General features: G+C 39.3%; 1 protein-coding gene across 1 annotated transcript; it reads left to right on the plus strand.

Annotated features, from left to right (window-relative positions):
• Nucleotides 1-333: 333 nt before the first annotated feature.
• LOC308189993 (carbonic anhydrase 3-like) lies at nt 334-13,958 on the plus strand. Its single transcript, XM_080580738.1, has 7 exons — nt 334-742; nt 888-1,085; nt 4,322-4,440; nt 6,405-6,497; nt 8,541-8,606; nt 10,944-11,099; nt 11,671-13,958. The coding sequence occupies exons 1-7, from the start codon at nt 706-708 to the stop codon at nt 11,788-11,790; spliced, it is 789 nt and encodes a 262-aa protein (XP_080436864.1). The 5' UTR covers nt 334-705; the 3' UTR covers nt 11,791-13,958.
• The last annotated feature ends 3,938 nt before the right edge of the window (nt 13,959-17,896 follow it).

Genomic DNA, 17,896 nt, shown 5'->3' on the forward strand with positions numbered 1-17,896 from the left:
GCAAATGCATGGTCTCGCACCCCATCTGGTGTAAGGCTCCCTGTGTACATGAGAATCGAACGGACAAAATCGAACTCGAATTTGACCAAACTGTAAGGAATAGGTTTATATTGCAGCTGACAAAGGCTAGCTTTGCATAATGACATGGCTTTTCTCCGACTATGATACATCCCTTCAGGCATATAATTGCGTCTTTTGGGGTTGTTAATACGGGACCATGTGTGAAACCAGTTTGAGAGGAAGCCCTGAGGTGTGCCCACGCCGTTACCTCGCCCAAGCCCACCGCCATGGCTTCCCACCCCAGCCCCACCGCCCGCCGCCGCCTCCCCCCGTCAGGCCGACGCAGCCCCCTCAGGCCCGGCGGGGCGGGGCGCGCTGTGCACCGGAGTCCCCGAGGCGAGGACTCGCAGCGTCCCGCCGCCAGCCCCCTGCCTTGCGAAGGGGGGACGAATATCGCGTTCACACCCACGGCCGCGGCTGGGCTGTGGGACGAAGGGCACAGCGCCGGGTCTCACCGAGCCGCCCCCGCCCGCAGCCCGCAGCCGTCAGCGCCGCTCTCCCCGCCCCCGCCGCCCCCCGCCCGCCTCCGAGGGGGGGGAACATGAAGCGGCGGCCGTCTATAAAAAGCCCCCGGGGAGGGAGAGACGGGACCACCGTGCCGCCAGCGCCGCCGGGGGGCCGAGGCAAACGACAGGCAGCGACACCATGGCCCAGTCCGTGTGGGGCTATGACAGCGACAACGGTGAGAAGGGGAGAGGGGGCTCCCTCGGGTTGAAACGCCCGGGGGGGAGCCCAGAGGGCAGCTCCGGGGCTGGGGGTCATCGCCCCGCTGCGAGCCGGGGTCTGGCTGGGAGGTGTTGGTGACCTGCCCTTGTGTTTCCACCCAGGACCCGAGCGCTGGCATGAAAACTACCCTATGGCCAAAGGTGACAAGCAGTCACCCATCGAAATCAACAGCAAAGATGTGCGGCACGACTCTTCGCTCGCTCCTTGGCATGCCAGTTACGACCCTGGAGCAGCCAAAACCATCCTGAACAACGGGCGGACCTGCAGAGTTGTCTTTGATGACAGTTTTGATAGATCAGGTCAGCTTTTGCTTTGGCTTTTGGGGGTTGTCAGGAATTAAAGCTTACATAGTGCTTGTAATCAAAACACATCCCACCGTAGCTAGCCCACACGGAAGAAGTTATTTGGGTAGGTGAGATGTGGTCCAGAGTTTATTTCTGTGCATCCTGCCTTTTTTAGGTTGAGCACAGGTTGGGCAGGGAGGCTGCAGCTGCATGGACACCCCTGTCACACAGATTCAATGGAAAAGGGAGACTGAGTAGCAGCCAGATATTGCTGCTAGCAGTTCCCTAAAGTAACCTTCTGCATGGACACCAAGTCTTCAGGTGTTGTGTAAAATGAGAGAATTTTATCCAGAAGGGTTTAATGTGCTGTATTAAACACTTCGTAAGCACAAAACTTGTATGTTTTCACAGGCTTTGATCTAGATTTCTTCTGTTTGCTTCACATCCTCGACAGGTTGATGATTGCTCTGTTTAGCCATGTGGCTATTTCAGATTTTGAGATTCACAATGTTCCTGTATATTTGAGCACTTGGACACTATGGTTATTTTTTCCAGGGAAGGTATCCAATCCACACTCATTCTGTGTCTTAGGTATAACAGGGAAACTTGTACATCCTTGTCCTGGCTACTTTTTCTAGTTCTGCAGCCATCTCTACTACATATATTAACATTAAATCACAAAAATTAGCCTTCGAATCTAGAACTTTTCTTGGCAAAAGTTACCTACATCATTTTGGTATGAGCAGCTACCCAAAACAGAGGTTTTACTGGCTTTTCCAGGTTGGAGAAATGGATGTAGTGAAATCACAAATGCTGTTACCATTTCCCATAAGAATTTGCAAATACTTATTTCCTTGAATGCAAAAGGAAGCAACCAATTAAAAACAACTTGCTACAGCACCTCTTGCTGCGTAGGACATTCTTGGCTTTTCTTGATGGTCATGGTCATACCTGTTTAAACAGTGACAGACAGTCACTGAAGCTACGTGAACTAGAGTAGTATTATTGAAAACAAGCATGGCAATGTTATTTTTGATAGAACAAAGCAGGTAAACAGAGCCCAAAGCCTGAAATGCCTGTTTAAGCAAATTGCCAAAGATGGAATTTTTTACAGTGTAAATAGCAGAACTACAACTGTATGTTCAAAAGGGAAAAAATATAATTACAATTAAATGAAAATCCCAACAGTTATCATCACTGCATATTCATGCAGTAATATTCAATACATATTTTGCAGCACCAGTAAAGCATTACACCTACATTAAGTATGCTGCATGTAGACTACATAGCTTAGTGATTGCGACTGTCTGCTTTGAGTGGTAATTCCAAAACTGTTCAGCAAGTTCTGGAAATGTTTAGATTCTTTTGACTCAACCTTTGACATTTGATAATGATTCTTTTCCCTCTGCTTTGTAGAAGCCACTTCAGAAAAGCCATGAAATGGCTTTGCTATTTAGTTGAGAGATCAGTCTTGCATCTCAAGTTAAATTTTTCAAAACTGGATTCCAGAGGTGTGTTAGCTTATAGTTCTGAATACAAACAGGCAGCAGCAGTTAAAGTTAAAAGTAAATTCACATACCGTATAATGTGAAGACATCTCAAGAGCATGCAATATTGATATTGACTTCCTTCTAACAAGAAGGAAAACAATCTAATTAATGGAAAACAGTAACTTTCCGTTGTGTTGTTTTTTGGTTTTTTTTTGCATCAGCTTTGATGGCATTTTTATTGTGATTCTGTTCTTACGAAGCTATATAATTAATGATATATATCAATGGTATATTGAAAGGTTACAGTCACTCCTGTTTATTCTGAGTTCATTGTTTCCTTGGACTCCTCTGTTTACAATTATAGCTACATGTTATTTTTCCACATCTCACAGATAGAATCTGAACTATTTAGGACAAGGACCATCTCTTTATGTTTTTGTGCTTTAATATCAATTTCTGCTATTTCTATATAGAAGCTTTAGAAAAACAATACATTACACTTTTGTTTTAACATTGAATTCTCGTCCACAAGCATCGCATAAAATCAATCCCATGACTTAAAAGTGTAGCCCTTCCCGTAAATCATTTTCCCTCCCCATTATCTCTCTTGCTCCTCTGGACACCCAGTGTGAGTTCCCTGCACCTAATTTTCTGCAGGCTGCTGGGTAGTAGATTTGTCTGTTGGAATCAAATACAATGTTTAACAGCTCTAAAGAACCACAGGAAAAAGAATTTCAGAAACACTTTTTTGGTCTAATCTCATGGAAAAATCTTTCCAGTTAAAAAGGTTTATGTTTATGCTGTCGATATCTGTGGACCCTTATGGAGTGCTGTTTCCAAGCGCTACACGGTATTTGATTTCTCAAAAGGGCCATTGGTAAGAAACCACTGATAAATGAGTTTCTAACTCTGATACTGATTTAGCTTGTAAATGTAGGTTGAACACAAATTCAGCTCCTAAAGGAAAGTTCCTCCCTCACACAAATTCCAGTGTAAAAGGGCAAGCAAATAACTATCAAGAATTTGGGCCGTAGAGTCTGTGCCATTTTTCCTATATTCAGAAGTGAAACAAGAATAATAATCAAGTGATATACCTTCCACTGAGGGCTCTATACAGTATTGAGTTAGTTAGGATAATTTACTTATGTATTAACAAAGTCAAAAAAGTAAGAGGAAGGCATGCCTAAAACCTGAGGCAGTGCTTTGTTTCTGCCTCTCCGCCCTCTGTCAATGGCTATGACACATGCCAACTTAAAAGAGAAACTGCAGAGTTAAACCTTCTGCTCTGTGCTTAGCACGTCTTTTATCTGTAGGTATTCCAACACACGTGATATCAAGAATTAATTTGACACCATTGGATACAAGAGGTTTTAAATATGTTAACTTTGAACTTCAAAGCTATTGTTAGAAGTTCAAACTTGAATGCTATTTAAGCAAGGTCTTCTGGCACTGCAGTTGTGAACTGCATTATCAGCTTTCTGTGTAAGGAAACACGTCTCATTGCTGCCTTAGGTAATGAATGAAAAAATACATTTGAGAGCTTATCCTCTAGGCAGTCCCTGCTGAAAAAAGTCCCCAAACCTAACAAAAAGAACAGGAGTGGTGTTTTGAGAGTCAGGGTTTATGCAAATTGCTGATGTGTGGTAAGCATAATTTGCCTAAGAACATTTTTTCTTTTTAGAAGCATCCAACCACGCTGTAACCATAGTTTGCTTACAGACTAGTTTGTAGGCTGGCGTTGATGGAGATTATCAATTGCAGTGCTGAGAGGTGGGCCGCTCACAGGAGCCTACAGGCTGCGCCAGCTGCACTTGCACTGGGGTTCCTCTGATGACCATGGCTCTGAGCATGTCATAGATGGGGTGAAATATGCAGCAGAGGTAGGACGGAGTTTTAACAGTAGTCTTCAGTACTAACTGGAATCTGGTTGTGCATCTGAACAGATTAACCGTTCTCCCTTTTACAAGTATTTATTTTTTCTTTAAAATCTGTTTATTTAGTGTTTTTTCTCTAAAATCTGTCTATGAAACTGGTGAATATTCATCACTGTGCAGTGGAATATGTTGCACCTGCCAACAAACAGGTCTTTACAAATATATACTAACATGAATTTTGCTTCATTGAATGAGTTTTTGCTCTTTTTCTATAATGTTTTAAAAATCCTTGAGGCAAAGTGATATGTTATTTCCAAATAGAAAGCTCTGTTTTCTGCTGATGCTTTGTTCGCTGTTAATAATTTGTAGCATAACTTGAATTACTAAGTTAGTTTCAGGAAGCGTTATGAGTAGAAAAGAGTGGCGAAAAGTGCATTTGATAAGTTGAAGTTTAAAATTAGATCTACCTTAAAAATGATTCAGGCTGTTAAAGAGAGTATGTTCAAATTGCCAAACGTGTGCTTTAAAATCTGTCTGCTTTCAAGAACTGTGGTAAACAGATTTTTTTTTTATATATAAAATACTATTCCATTATTGTCCAGAGTTGCTAAAACTAATGGCTGGTTTAGGCCCTGAAGACATCAGCAGGTAATAAATGTGACAGAATTCACTAGTGATGCTAGGCAATTACTAGCAAGTTCTTCCTTAATTTCTTTCCTCTGTTTTATCTGAGAATAGGTTCAAAATATATACCTATGTCCACAAAAAAGGACTGCAGCAGTGTTTTATGACCGTAAATCACCTGTAACCTCGAGGTGCAGAGCTTACAGGGGCTCTGCCCACCCATCATAGGAGAAAATTCTGGTAGATATTTTATAGGGTCAGTTTGCACATGCGTTGCAGAAACGACTGTGGGTGATGGTTTGGTTTTTTTCCTCACATTCCTTAGCCACAGCCAAATTGCAATAGTATTCTACTTTTTGTGACTGACTACAGACAAATTCTGCTTCCTCAAGCTACTTTTTGGTTAGTTCAAGCACAGACTTTTTACTTTGCTTTTTTTTTTTTTTCTTTTTGCAGTATTTGGGTATTTATAGACAAGAGAAGAATGCCTGGAATGTATGACATTTTGCCAAAATGTGGCCAAAGATACATGGCTACTCTACCTTTATCCTTAGCAATTATATCTTTATCCATAAGGGAAAAGAAACAGCATTACACAAGTTTGTATTCCGGGCAAGTTACTTTGCTGTTATTTAAAAAATAAATAAAATAGTTTAAAAGAAAAAGTTAAAAATTTGCATTCAAAATATGCACCAGACTCCTATTGTTTTGTACGGGACCATGTTCCAGACACTGCTTATTTTGAGACACTGCTGGTTGCAGCACTTGTAGCTATATACAGGAGATTTTCTGGAAGGAGATACAAAACTTAAAGTATATCCTGAAAATAAGCATTGTTGAAAGCAGAAATAAGAAGGAACTGCCAGGTTACAATCTCTACTCCTCTCCAGTATGATGTGCAAAGAGCAGTAAGAGATAAAAAGCAATAACAAATGTACTAGATAAAACCCAGTGTAAATCCCAGAGCTGATATCTGCATAACCTCAAGATCTACTGGAGTGAAGTGCATGTCAGTAGGTGCTTTATGCACTGCATGTTTGCATGTCACATGCTTGGGTTGAACTGTGTATAACCGAATGGTCTGATGAATTTTTAAAAGACATTGTGTGGTAAAGTCCATTTTCTTTCCTTTATGCTTTAATCAAATGCAAAGTGATATATATAGAAAGTGCGAGCACGTGGAAGCACGGGAACATGAACTGGAGATACTTATGTGTAGTTTCCTTTTTCATGTCCATTCCTTTACTTGCTGTCTAGTGGAAATTTCGTAATATGATGTAAGAGATCGTAAGACTGCAGCGTTGGCAATTTCTTGCATTTATAACCAAGGTTTTATTGATTTTTAGTTACACATGGTACACTGGAATCCAAAACATGGCAATTTTGCTGGAGCTTTGAAACAACCTGATGGTGTGGCTGTTGTGGGCATTTTTCTGAAAGTAAGTGGCAAACATTCAGTTCTCAAATATTTTCTGTATTTACTGTCTTTTTACCTTTATTTTTCCCTACACTGTATCATTTTACAGGAAAACATTCAAAGTGATGCACAGACTGAAGTCACATACGTCCTTGGGCCCTTTAGATTGCATGCACTGACCCATTCAGAGCAGACTTCTGCCACCATTTGTGACACCAGTGGCACATATCACAGGTGGTATTGAACAAGAGACACACAACTTCATGCCTGGGACACCTGCTAACTTTGTCCCTGATAGCTGGTCAGCTCTGTGCTGTGATGTGTACTGAGTGAGGAGGACAGTCTGCACAGGAGTGTTTCCTCCTGCCCTTTGTCTGCTAACAGGTACTATATCTATCTGTTAGCAGGATTATGTTGAGGGATTCACTCCCTTGATCTCTTGATGATCCGTACATGAGCTGAGAATCAAAAGGAGTTTAAGGAACCTGCTCCAAAAGACCAAGTACTTGAAAGAATTGATGGTAAAAGGAGTTCACTGAACATCTTAACCTTGAAATACAGCAGGTTAATAAAAAATATTACAATACTGATATTTTGCAATTTTTTTTTTTATGAACATAAATCAATCCTAGTGTCAAACCTGTATGTGGTCTAGGACACTCAGAAGCACTTAAATGCAAACAACCCAGTAGGATAAATTATGCAAACTTCAAATATGTGGTTCTCATTGTACTCACAGGTGTGATCTTCAGGTTGAGCACAGTACCAGAGAATACGTCCCCTTTTATTGCCTAATCACTGCTAATTTGCATTCATACAAATGTAGCAAGTGGATATAATTAATTTTACAACAGTACCCCTGGACAGACTAAATCCAATGTCATTTTAATTCTGTTATACTGTGAACCAGCCTGACATTTTTTCTTGTAGTTGTTTTAAACTGATAGTGATAGAATTTCAGCACCTGTACAGATTCTCCCTTATGACTGTGTAGAATCACAGAATGGTTTGCATTGGAAGGGACCTTAAAGGTCATCTAGTTCCAACCCCCCTGACATGAGCAGGGACACCTTCCGCTAGACAATGTCCTTTGATTATTTTTCCTTTGTCATCTTTTTTGGTCTATTCTGGATTAAAGCTTTGTCTTGTAAAGCACAATTTACAAAGTATAACATTATGTTCCTATTGACCATGCTAAGGTCAGCTAAAATGTCTGCAAAAGAAAGTAGTATCGCTCTATCTTCCCTGGCCTTCTTTCATTTTTTTCTTGCTCTTTGACACAGGAGTCATTGTTCTGCTCTGGGTTTGTCTTGTTTCATGACTGGATTTTGAGTATTGCTAGAACAGAGATTGAATTATCTCCTGAATAATGGAATTTAATTTGTTCTTGTAAAAAAGATGTCATTAAAAGCATGTCTTATGCATACTGTCTTTACTCTTAGATGCAGAGCCATGTCAAAGCTTTTGGTGGTGCTAAACATCATGAACACAAGCAATAGAGTGACCCCATAGCTTTAGGAGTTCATGACATGATTCTCATCATATGTCTTACACCAGATCTGATCTGACTGCATATGTACAGCAGGATATTGTGTGTCTGTAAGAGCTCCGTATGTTCAGACTACCAGTACTTTGCTGAGTGCCCATCTCACAGCAGTTGTGGGTTGCTTCCAAACTAGTAGCCTAGTTCTGGGCCCTGCAGGGTCTAGATGACACTGGGTGCACAGTTTGTTGCTCAGACGGTGGGAGATGTCTTGTGGAGTCTTACAGCACACTTTTGAATTACAAAGCCGGTAACTTGAGTCTTCTATTTTGGACGTTCTTTTAACATACATAGTTTTGTGCCAGTCTGTATTGGATGCTCTAAGGGTGTTGTCCATAGGTTTGTGTCCAGTGGGCCCCGTCAATAAGCACACAGAGTTGGAATCCACATGGATGCCTTTTTAATTAAATAAGTAAAGCTTGGGACTGCAAGGGTACTGCTGCCTAACTTGATGGATGTGATATACTTCTACATACCGTGGAACACGATGAAAATATACAATACTTGTGCTTTGCATTACAGGTTGGAAAAACTCCCAAACCAGAAATGAAGAGAATTCTTGAAGAAATAGATAACATTAAGACCAAGGTATCAAAAGTTTCTCTCTCTTTTTTTTTTTGTTTTGTGATAAAATGTAGCTGAAAAGCATCAGAAGTAGAAATCCGAAGTTGAGATTCATTCTTTTTAGCATCTTTCTGGTACCTAACATTAGCACCGGAGGTGATAGATTGGACTGTGGAGCAGGACACTTTTTTTATTGAAGTAAGCATATAACTCTTGACTTCTATAATTATTCATGATGTGGATGATATTTTGTCAATCCTTGCATGCATAGATGATAATCTTATTGGCACTGCTATGTGTAAATAAGCTAGTATACAAACACCAAGAAGAAACTAAAAGCTTTTTGAACTTGAGGTCAGAGGACAAAATGCATATCTAAGAACAAAAGTCCATACCTATTACGTACGTAAAACTGCAGAAGGGAATTTATTTGCAGAGAATTATGATGCTACTTCTTAACATCATTATTTAACATAGACCTAACTCCTAGGTCTACCTTACCATTCCACTTCATGAAAAGCCTCATGATTCTATCTAATGATGCTAAAACTCATTTTTATATATGATGTTGAACATATCACCAGATCACTAGGACTCGATTTTGCAAAGTTTATAAACATTTTCTTGCAAATTTAACAGAATTTCTTTCATTTACTTTAAGTATATAAATACTTAAAGCATGTAAGTTTGTAAATACTTACTGTCATTGATGTGAGGGTCTGATTCTAAAATCTGTTATCTCCTCACTTAGTCTTATTAATTTTGTTTCAACCTTAGCTTAGCTTTTCTTAGCTTTCATTACATTTCATTTCTTTCTGCTGAGGGAATTGAAGGTCAATTTTATGCCACCTACTTTGTCAATGATATCAATCTTAATATAGTTTGAGCTTCCTCTCGTAACCCTTTTGTCCCTTTTTGGCCATTTACATGCAGAAGAGCTTTGCTACAGTTGAAAAAAGTTTATAAATTGCCCTTTGAAACACTGTGTCTCATATAATTATGACTAGGTGGTAGTGATAACTACACCATTACATCATATTCAGGACTGTCTCACAGGCAGAATTTATGACTTCTAACTGCAAAACAGAAAAAATAGAAGAAATCTGATTTCCTACAGATACTGTTTGTTTTGGTTCTGAGAAAAGCAACAATTCTAGAAAAGCAGAGAAAGATAGGTCATGTGCAATCATACAGATCTTGTATTTTATTTCTTAAACCTTCTGTTTCTGTCATAACATACATCTTACTGAGACTTATTTTTCAGGATAGATTAATGGATGGTGTCATCAGCATATTTATCTCACATGCAGTCTCAATTGCTGTGATACATTACAGAAAGAGGAGTTTCTTGGACACTGTACTGTATTTACTGAAAAAGCACATTTCTGTTTGAAGCTATTTGCAAACTCATCTTGAATTTACAGAATAATTCTGTCAGGAAGACATTTGGAATCTTGGTGCTATTCCTTCTGCTGGTATTTCGTGCAAGGATGTGTGGAAAAGATTTCAGTTCCTCCCATTACACTTTGTAGGGTAGTTCTCTGTTTCTACCTAGAGAAGATTCTTTATTAGAGGAGCAGGAATTTGGAAGAACAGATTTTGTTTTTCAGAATTGCTTCCTAAATACCAGTAGAGAACTAAACTTTCTTGTTTAGTTCTTGGTCACCTGCAGGGGAGACAAGAAAATCTCATTACGCTCCTGTTGAGATACTCTCTTGAGTATGCCTTTTGGTAGAAAAGAAAACCTTTTAGGAAATGTTGTCTGGTGTCTGCTGTTCTTCCTTGTCTGTTGATATTCACCTTTAGTAAAAAGGCATTCAAGGTCCTGTACCCTTCCAGGGAGTATTTCAATTTTTTGCTTTCTGTGTAAAGTGCCAACAAAAAGATTAAAAGTGTCACCATAGCAATGTAAGTAGAGAACAGGTTCAGGGGGAGAAAGATGCAGATTTATATTCCTTGAGATAGGGAAGAAGGATGAAACTTGGATAAACACCTGGCCACTGTTCTATTGGATAAAAATGGTACCAGAACCTACAGTACCCTAACTTTTATCCCAAATGACCCCAAATAAAACAAATTTTGATAATCACTAATTAGTTTTGAGGGCACGGGGAATAGAAAAATACAGCAATGAATTTGCTTTGGTCCTGCACAATTCAGGTTGTAATTTCACTTAATTTATTAATGGAGTCAAAATTTCAGTTGTTACTAATTTCAGGGCAGATACTTAACGAGACGAAAAGGAGGTTGATCTCTTGCATGAATCTTGATATTTAACTACTTCCCCTATAACATTGATGCTGGTGTCTTTCATGCTGTATATGCCTAGAATTACTTAAGAGATTTTTCATGTTTTTTAAGGGGAAAGAGGCTCCTTTTCAGCACTTTGATCCATCAATTCTTTTCCCCAAATCTCGGGACTACTGGACCTACCACGGTTCGTTCACAACACCCCCCTGTGAGGAGTGCATCACTTGGATTCTCTTGAGGGAGCCCATTGAAGTCAGCCCAGACCAGGTAAACTCCAGCTAGTTCTGCTACTCCTTTACTAGTTCTCAACAGTCTCGCACCACGTCAGTGTAATGTTTTGCAAGCCATATGTTACCTTGCATTATTTTACGAGGAGAGCTGAAGACTGTGAGAAATTGGCTACAAAAGGAGTTAAGCTGAATTGAACTGCAAAGCTGACCTTGAGAATTGGGCTGTCTTCCTAGACATGATCTGGAATAGCTTCAGCAGGAGTGTTTGTGGGATCTTGGAGACCTGTGTAGGCAGAATTGCCCCAGAGGCACAAAAGTCAGTCCTCTCAGCAGCCTCGGTTCATTCTTTGTGCTTCAACATCAAGTGGCAAGTAAGAGTAATGTCTAGCAGGTTTAAGAAATTACTGGTCCAGGAAAACTACTGACATCCTAAAAGTTGTCAGTGAGAAGAACCAAACTCGCTAGAACCTGTAAATCCTAATGATAATACAAATTAAAGTATTGGTTGTACAATCAAATTCCTCATCTGCCTCAGCGTTTGTTCTAGGCATCAAGGTGCTGTTTCCAGATGAATTTACATGTCCACTTTTTATTTTTCTTCCTTGCAGATGGCAAAGCTCCGTAGCCTTTCTAAGAGTGGTGAAAACGAAGCCATGAACCCATTGGTTGATAACTGGCGCCCACCTCAGCCTGTGAAGGGCAGGGTGGTGAGAGCGTCGTTCAAGTAAAGCTCTGTGGAGCCTGAGTTGAGAAAATCCCTGCATTCTAAAGCATAGTTAGTTTTTGCTCTCTACTGCTTTTCCTCTGGATCAAGATCTGTGTTTCTCAGCTTAACATTCTGAGTGGTAAAACTGAATCTGATTTTTAAAGCAGAAGAAGATACTCTATGCAATCACTAACCTTATGACGGAAATGTGAAATACATGTATTCCTTGACCTCATGTTTTAGCATTTGTGATAGTGTCACTTCTCTGCCACGTGGTCTAGGAAGAAAAACGGGCTCAGTTCCAATACTTAAAATGAATTTCAAAGGAAATGTAGTAAAGGCAGAAGAATGAACCAGTAGCTCAGGAAAGCAGAAATAACAGTGGGTCAAACAGTACATGAACAGGAGCTAAAATGCCTGCTCTTACAGCATCTTTAGTAAATAACTTCCTCAGATGTCCCACATTGTGCAAGCATCCAAAGAATAAACTCCTCTTTAATGTACCACATTTTTCTTTTCCTCTCTTGTTCATAGTTTGTCCAGGATTCTGGGGATACAATCAGGCATGTTTGGCTTTTGTGTGTGAAGACAAAAAGACATACCTTGCTGTCATTGCAGCATTTGCTGTCTTTGCCATGGCCTGCAGCTGCCCATTGATCTTTACTTGATTCACTGCTACTGTTACTTTACCCATCCAGCCCTAGAGCATTGCTGGTATCAGGTTGCCTTGTATTTAGTACAGCAGCTTTAGGATTGCTGGGGGGTGAAGTGCCTTCCTCCTGCTGCTCTACTGTTACCTCTCAGGATGATGGATTTTATCTTTGATCCTCTGCCTATTTATTTTTTTTTTGGCATCTTAGTCTACATATTAATGATTTCCCCTATTAGGGATTTTGTTGCATATGGAGAGGGTCTTTGCTGATGACTCGTGTCATTTGTCTTCCCTGCTACTAAAAAAAATCCAGATTAAGTCTCCTAAGTGTTTGTTTACTGTGACTCTGCATAGTTGGAGGCTCTAAGTGAAGTCTCTTTAGCACTGTCACTTTCTGGGGAGGCAGTTCAGCTGGCACATACGATTTGAGCAAAGAATGACTGGCAGACAGAAACATCTTCCCCTGTCCTTCACCATGCTAAAATGCTATCATTTCGGCATGCTCCCCAAACAGTGTAACACAACTACCATCTAGGTTAACTCTGCATGCAGAATATGTGAGTTAATATCTGCTACTTAATATTCACCATTGGGATGACTTCTCAGCGTGGTACCAATCAGAAGATTGGGTAGTCAAAGTCATGGTGGGTAAAGTCTCCTGAAAATTAAGTTTGGGGATTATCTTCCTCTAACTCATGAATAGGTGGCAAAGAGAGTTCTAGAGATACTGCAACAAACATGTTCACAGTGACGTACGTAAGGAATATGTCAAAACTTGAAAAAATCAGGGGTACAAGTGGCTAGAAGAGGCATTTCCCAGTCACCCTTCTCTATTTCACTTTTCATCTTTGCTAGAAAAAAATGTGCTCCAGCAGTGAAGTAAGGAACAGGCAACATTGGCTAAATTTTGCTGTTATTACCAGCACAATTCAATGAGAATTCAGGGATAAAACTGAAGGAGGATTTTGATCCTTTATACCCACTTAGAATTTTTCAAATAATTTTTGAATTCCCATTGAGAATTAATATTTCAGTTTATTAGAAGCTTATTTTGCTTAGTATGAAGCAATTTTATTTTAAAAACCAAGTTCATGTCAGCAGAAAATGAAGTATTGATTGAATCCTGTTTACAATTGTTTTGGCATTGACTTATTATCAGAAGATCAGCTTTTGATTTTAGGAGTGCAGCACTTGCAACAGCATTAATTTTAAGAGTCTCTTAGATCTTTAAACTTTTGAGTCTGTACATCTCAACACATGAAAATGTTTCTATAGGAAGCTCATAAACAACTTTTTCTATTATACTATGTCTTACATGTAAAATTTATTGTCATATCCTTATGCAGTTGATCTTGGTGTTGAGAAAGTTTCTACATAAATAACTGAGACAAGAATTTGAGTCTTTCTACCTAAAAAAGGCATTGACTGTGATGTTTTAATTTCTTATTATTGGGGCAATAAAACAGGATTAGTTGCCTGCACTTAAAATAATGGCTTTTGTGTCTTCCGAGAACCAATAAACTGACTTACATAAGAAACTGATTTGTTTTGGTTTTATTGCTAATGCTGAGTGGTGATGGAAAGTAACAAGAACTTACTAGAAGACCTTGCTACTGTTTTCTTTGATTCATTTGATTGTAATACAAGGATGGACAGCCATTCTAGTTACTACCTTTTCATCTGTTGTAGTTCGTTTTAATATCTCAACATGGTTTCTGTGTATCCAATCAAACAGATCCTCAAAAACTTGAGACATCATGTGAAACACTTTTGCCTTTTATTTTTATTTTTTGCCTGGACTCAAATAATCTCTTACATTTTTCCCAAGTTCATGCATTCATGTATGATCTTGAATATCACTAACTTGAATATTAATTTTGGTTTTCTTGGAAGAAGCACATGCACCAAACACATGCATAGCTGAAATGGTTACATCATTTTGAAATTTCTTTATTCATTTATACTTTCTTAAGCACACAAAGTAAACTTTTTAAAGTGAAATAATATCTTAATTGCCCTGATACTATGCAGTTGCTCCCCACACATCAGATGTCCTTTACTTTATTTCAGTATTACCTGTACTGCTCTTGAGTGGCAGACTAGACAGAAGCGCATCAACTACTGGCACAGTAGTTGTGGCTCCAACAGCAAACACATGCTTTGTATATTGGCACACAGGGAAGTCCTGCCTGAAATATAGGTTATTCCCCCATGCATTTGCTCTCATTCTATTCTGCCTTCAAACTATTACTCCTCAGATTTACTAACTTTATTGCAAATATGCTTTAGACTTTTGCATTTGTCTCAAAGAATAAAGAGTGCATAGTTCTGTACCATTGCCTTTCTCCCTTTGATGGATTGCATAGTTTGGTATTGATAACACTGGTAACAAAATAAGAATATGTTTTGTGGACTACAATCCTGCTGTCTTTTCTACCTTAAATAGAGAAAAAAGCCTCTGGACACATAAATTTTAAAGTGTAAAAAAAAAATATCCTAATCAGTACGGTGCAGTAAGTCCTTGATTACTTTTATGCATATAATGCATTAATTTCAGCAGTCCAGAGAAATTACTGAAATAAATTACCATCTATTAGGTTTTGAGAGACATTGAAGACCTTGCAGCATCCCACACCTCACAAGAGCAATTGCTAGAGAATTAGAAGTTTATTCCTGCAGTTTCAAAGCTTTTTTACTAGCTGAAATAATTTCCCAGAAGCTGTGGCTGTTTTTCAGTTGGGTGTAAATTCATAACTGTACCATAAATTCCTGGTATGACCATTGATATACAAGCAGCTAGGGTTATGCATTTCTACTACAAAATGAAAAGAATATATATTATTTTTACTGTATCTCTAAGAGAGAGTCCTGCATGCACTTGCTCATGTTTATCTTCTGAGTAATCAGAGTTAAAGAACGTTCATTTTGTCAGTTTAACAAAATAAATCAATCTGTTTCTTCCTGAGGCCTTTTGTCCCCCAGTAAATTTATCTATATCTTATGTGTTCCACCTCATCTATCAGCCTTTCTTCTCCATGAATTCTCCAATTTATCTTTGTATATATTGCAGTATAAAGCATGCATTCAGGAATTATTTTTATTTCCAAAAATGAGAATTTGATAGAATATATTATAACACTTTCCCATAAAAAGTACAGCTCATGTACAGCTAATGATGAATTACAGAACAAATCTGACTCACTTTGTCTTTAAGAATACATTTTACAAAGTGTCTTCAGTTTAGGGCTGCTGTACAGATCATCAGTATGATCTGCAAAAAAAGTGCAATAAAATGAAATGGACCAGTTCAGGGTTATTTGCGAGGGAGAGACAGAAAGATTGTAAAGTTTTATGTTTATTAAAATTCAGATTAGAATTCAAATTAGAATAGAGATCATGTGATACTAAAAAATGATATTACAAAAGGAATATTATTATTATGGTAATTTTTGACTTTCTAAATTTGAACTGGACAGCAAAATACTTGAATATGAATATGCAGAACCCACTTAATCCTGTATGTAACAAATGCCAGATTTCTTTATCAGTTAATCATGATGAGATAATGTTCTATGCAATTACAGTGAGTAAATGTGCTTGTCATTTAAATTAATCTTGCATGGATTATTGCAATTTGCTTCCATTCAAATTACAAAGAAGAACAAATGAAAACGCATCTTCAAAGATTTTAATATCAAAAAGGCAAGATTTCAGTATTTGTGTCAAGACAAGTTAACTGAGTGGAAATGTCCATGCACTTAAATGAGGAAAAGACTTGCTATTCCCTAATCAAAAATGCTTTAGCAAGAGCGTAGCCAGCAGGTTGAGAGGAGTGGTAGCATCCTTCTCTTCAGCAGCTGTGAGGCTGCTGCTGGAGTACTGGGTCCGGTTTTTGACTCCCAGGTAAAGAGATGACATCAACAGAGTGTTCTGAGTCCAACGGAAGGTCAGTTCAGGGGGCTGGAGCACAACATGTTGCATCCAGATGCTGAGAGCTGGGTTTGTTATGACTTGAGAAGATTGAGGAGACACCTTACAACAATCTGGAGGAAAGGGGAGAAAAGTTAGACACATCCCAAAAATGCACAGGGAGAAGATGAGACGTGGCAAAAGCTGGAACGTGGAGAATTTTTAGATGTAATGTGAAAAAAAAAAAAAAGGAAAAAAAAAAACCAGAAAGGTGGTCAAATATTTACATCTATAAACCAAAGAGGCAGTGGCATCTCAATTTGGAGATGCTCAGACCTTGACTGCACATGTTGTTGAGCAACATGCTCTAACTGGACCTGCTGGGAGCAGGAGGTTCCTGCTCCTGCTCCTTCACTGAAGGTGTCGACTTCATCAATTGTTCTCAGGCATGAAAGCAAAACGGTGCCACACTAATTTATTCTATTGACTTAAAGATATGAAGAGAGAAGAATTACAAGAAGTGGAGGAGGCCTCACAAAAAGTCTAGGGAGAGTAGGGGACCGGATTGCTGGAAGATTTCAGCATTTTCAGAATTCATGGTAGGCTGCAGAAGAGTGGCGATGGAAGATGGAAGAGGAGAAAGAGAAGAGCCTCTGAACAGATAAGCATTGCAGAGCAGCTAAGCAATGGTAATTTTTTGCAAGTGAAAGCAAATAAACTGCCTTCCATGAGGTGAGAGCTTGCACACGTTTGGGCTAATAATTAATATCAGCTACTCTGTATTAAACACTTACATACAGGCTTTTACTCCTTGACACAGTAATTTGCTTGCTTCCATTTGTTACCAAAAAGAGGCAAGCTATGTAACCATTGCTGCACAAAAGCCTGTCCATGGGAACTGGCTTGCAGGAACATTTTCATGAAGCCTCCAGTTCTGGGCTCCAGCACTGACTCATTGCATGTTCAGCAGCAGACATCGCAGGACTTATTGTGGAGGTGAGTAACCAAATGCAGGTGTTGGGAATTAGAAAAAGGAGGGTCTACTGTCTCTCTTTTCCTTAAACTGAGCACCATCAAAAGGCTCTGAACCCCCAAAGTGAGGCTCGTGACATAAAGCAGAACAATAGGTTTTGTTTGCTTGTTTGTGTTTTAATAGACAAAATTCAGGTCTACTAAAGGCAGAATAGAAATGTGAGTATATCAAACAGATCTGTTAGGAATGTATTCCCTTCAGGCTTTCTCTGAGCCAGGAAATGTCTGTATGATACGCTAGGCTGCAAAAAATACCACACAGTCCTGTGTGAGTCCCTTTGTAGCCTCTTTGCTCTGAAGTCTGGCCGTGCCTCTCCTCATCGCTCCCCTCAGGACTGCACTGGTATGGCTTCCTGGGTGCTGCGGGCCTCTTGGCAGAGCTGATTCCTTTGATGTGACCCACTTGGTCTCAGGGAAAGCATTATTTCCAGAGGCAATGTGAAGCAGCCAGAGCAAGTAAAACGGGCAGTCTGGAGAAGATCCAGCTATGGATATGGTACCCAGAAGAAGTAACTGAATACTTTATGTACCTCTC

Source organism: Anser brachyrhynchus, assembly GCF_964034855.1.
Source record: "Anser brachyrhynchus genome assembly, chromosome: 2".
Classification (NCBI taxonomy): Eukaryota; Metazoa; Chordata; class Aves; order Anseriformes; family Anatidae; genus Anser; species Anser brachyrhynchus.

What these genes read in the sequence shown, in the direction of transcription:
- LOC308189993 (XM_080580738.1), top strand. Translation starts at nt 706, where the DNA reads ATGGCCCAGTCCGTGTGGGGCTATGACAGCGACAACG. An exon ending in GGGCTATGACAGCGACAACG is followed by an intron (nt 743 to 887) that starts GTGAGAAGGGGA and finishes GTTTCCACCCAG; the next exon opens with GACCCGAGCGCTGGCATGAA. An exon ending in GGGTGAAATATGCAGCAGAG is followed by an intron (nt 4,441 to 6,404) that starts GTAGGACGGAGT and finishes ATTGATTTTTAG; the next exon opens with TTACACATGGTACACTGGAA.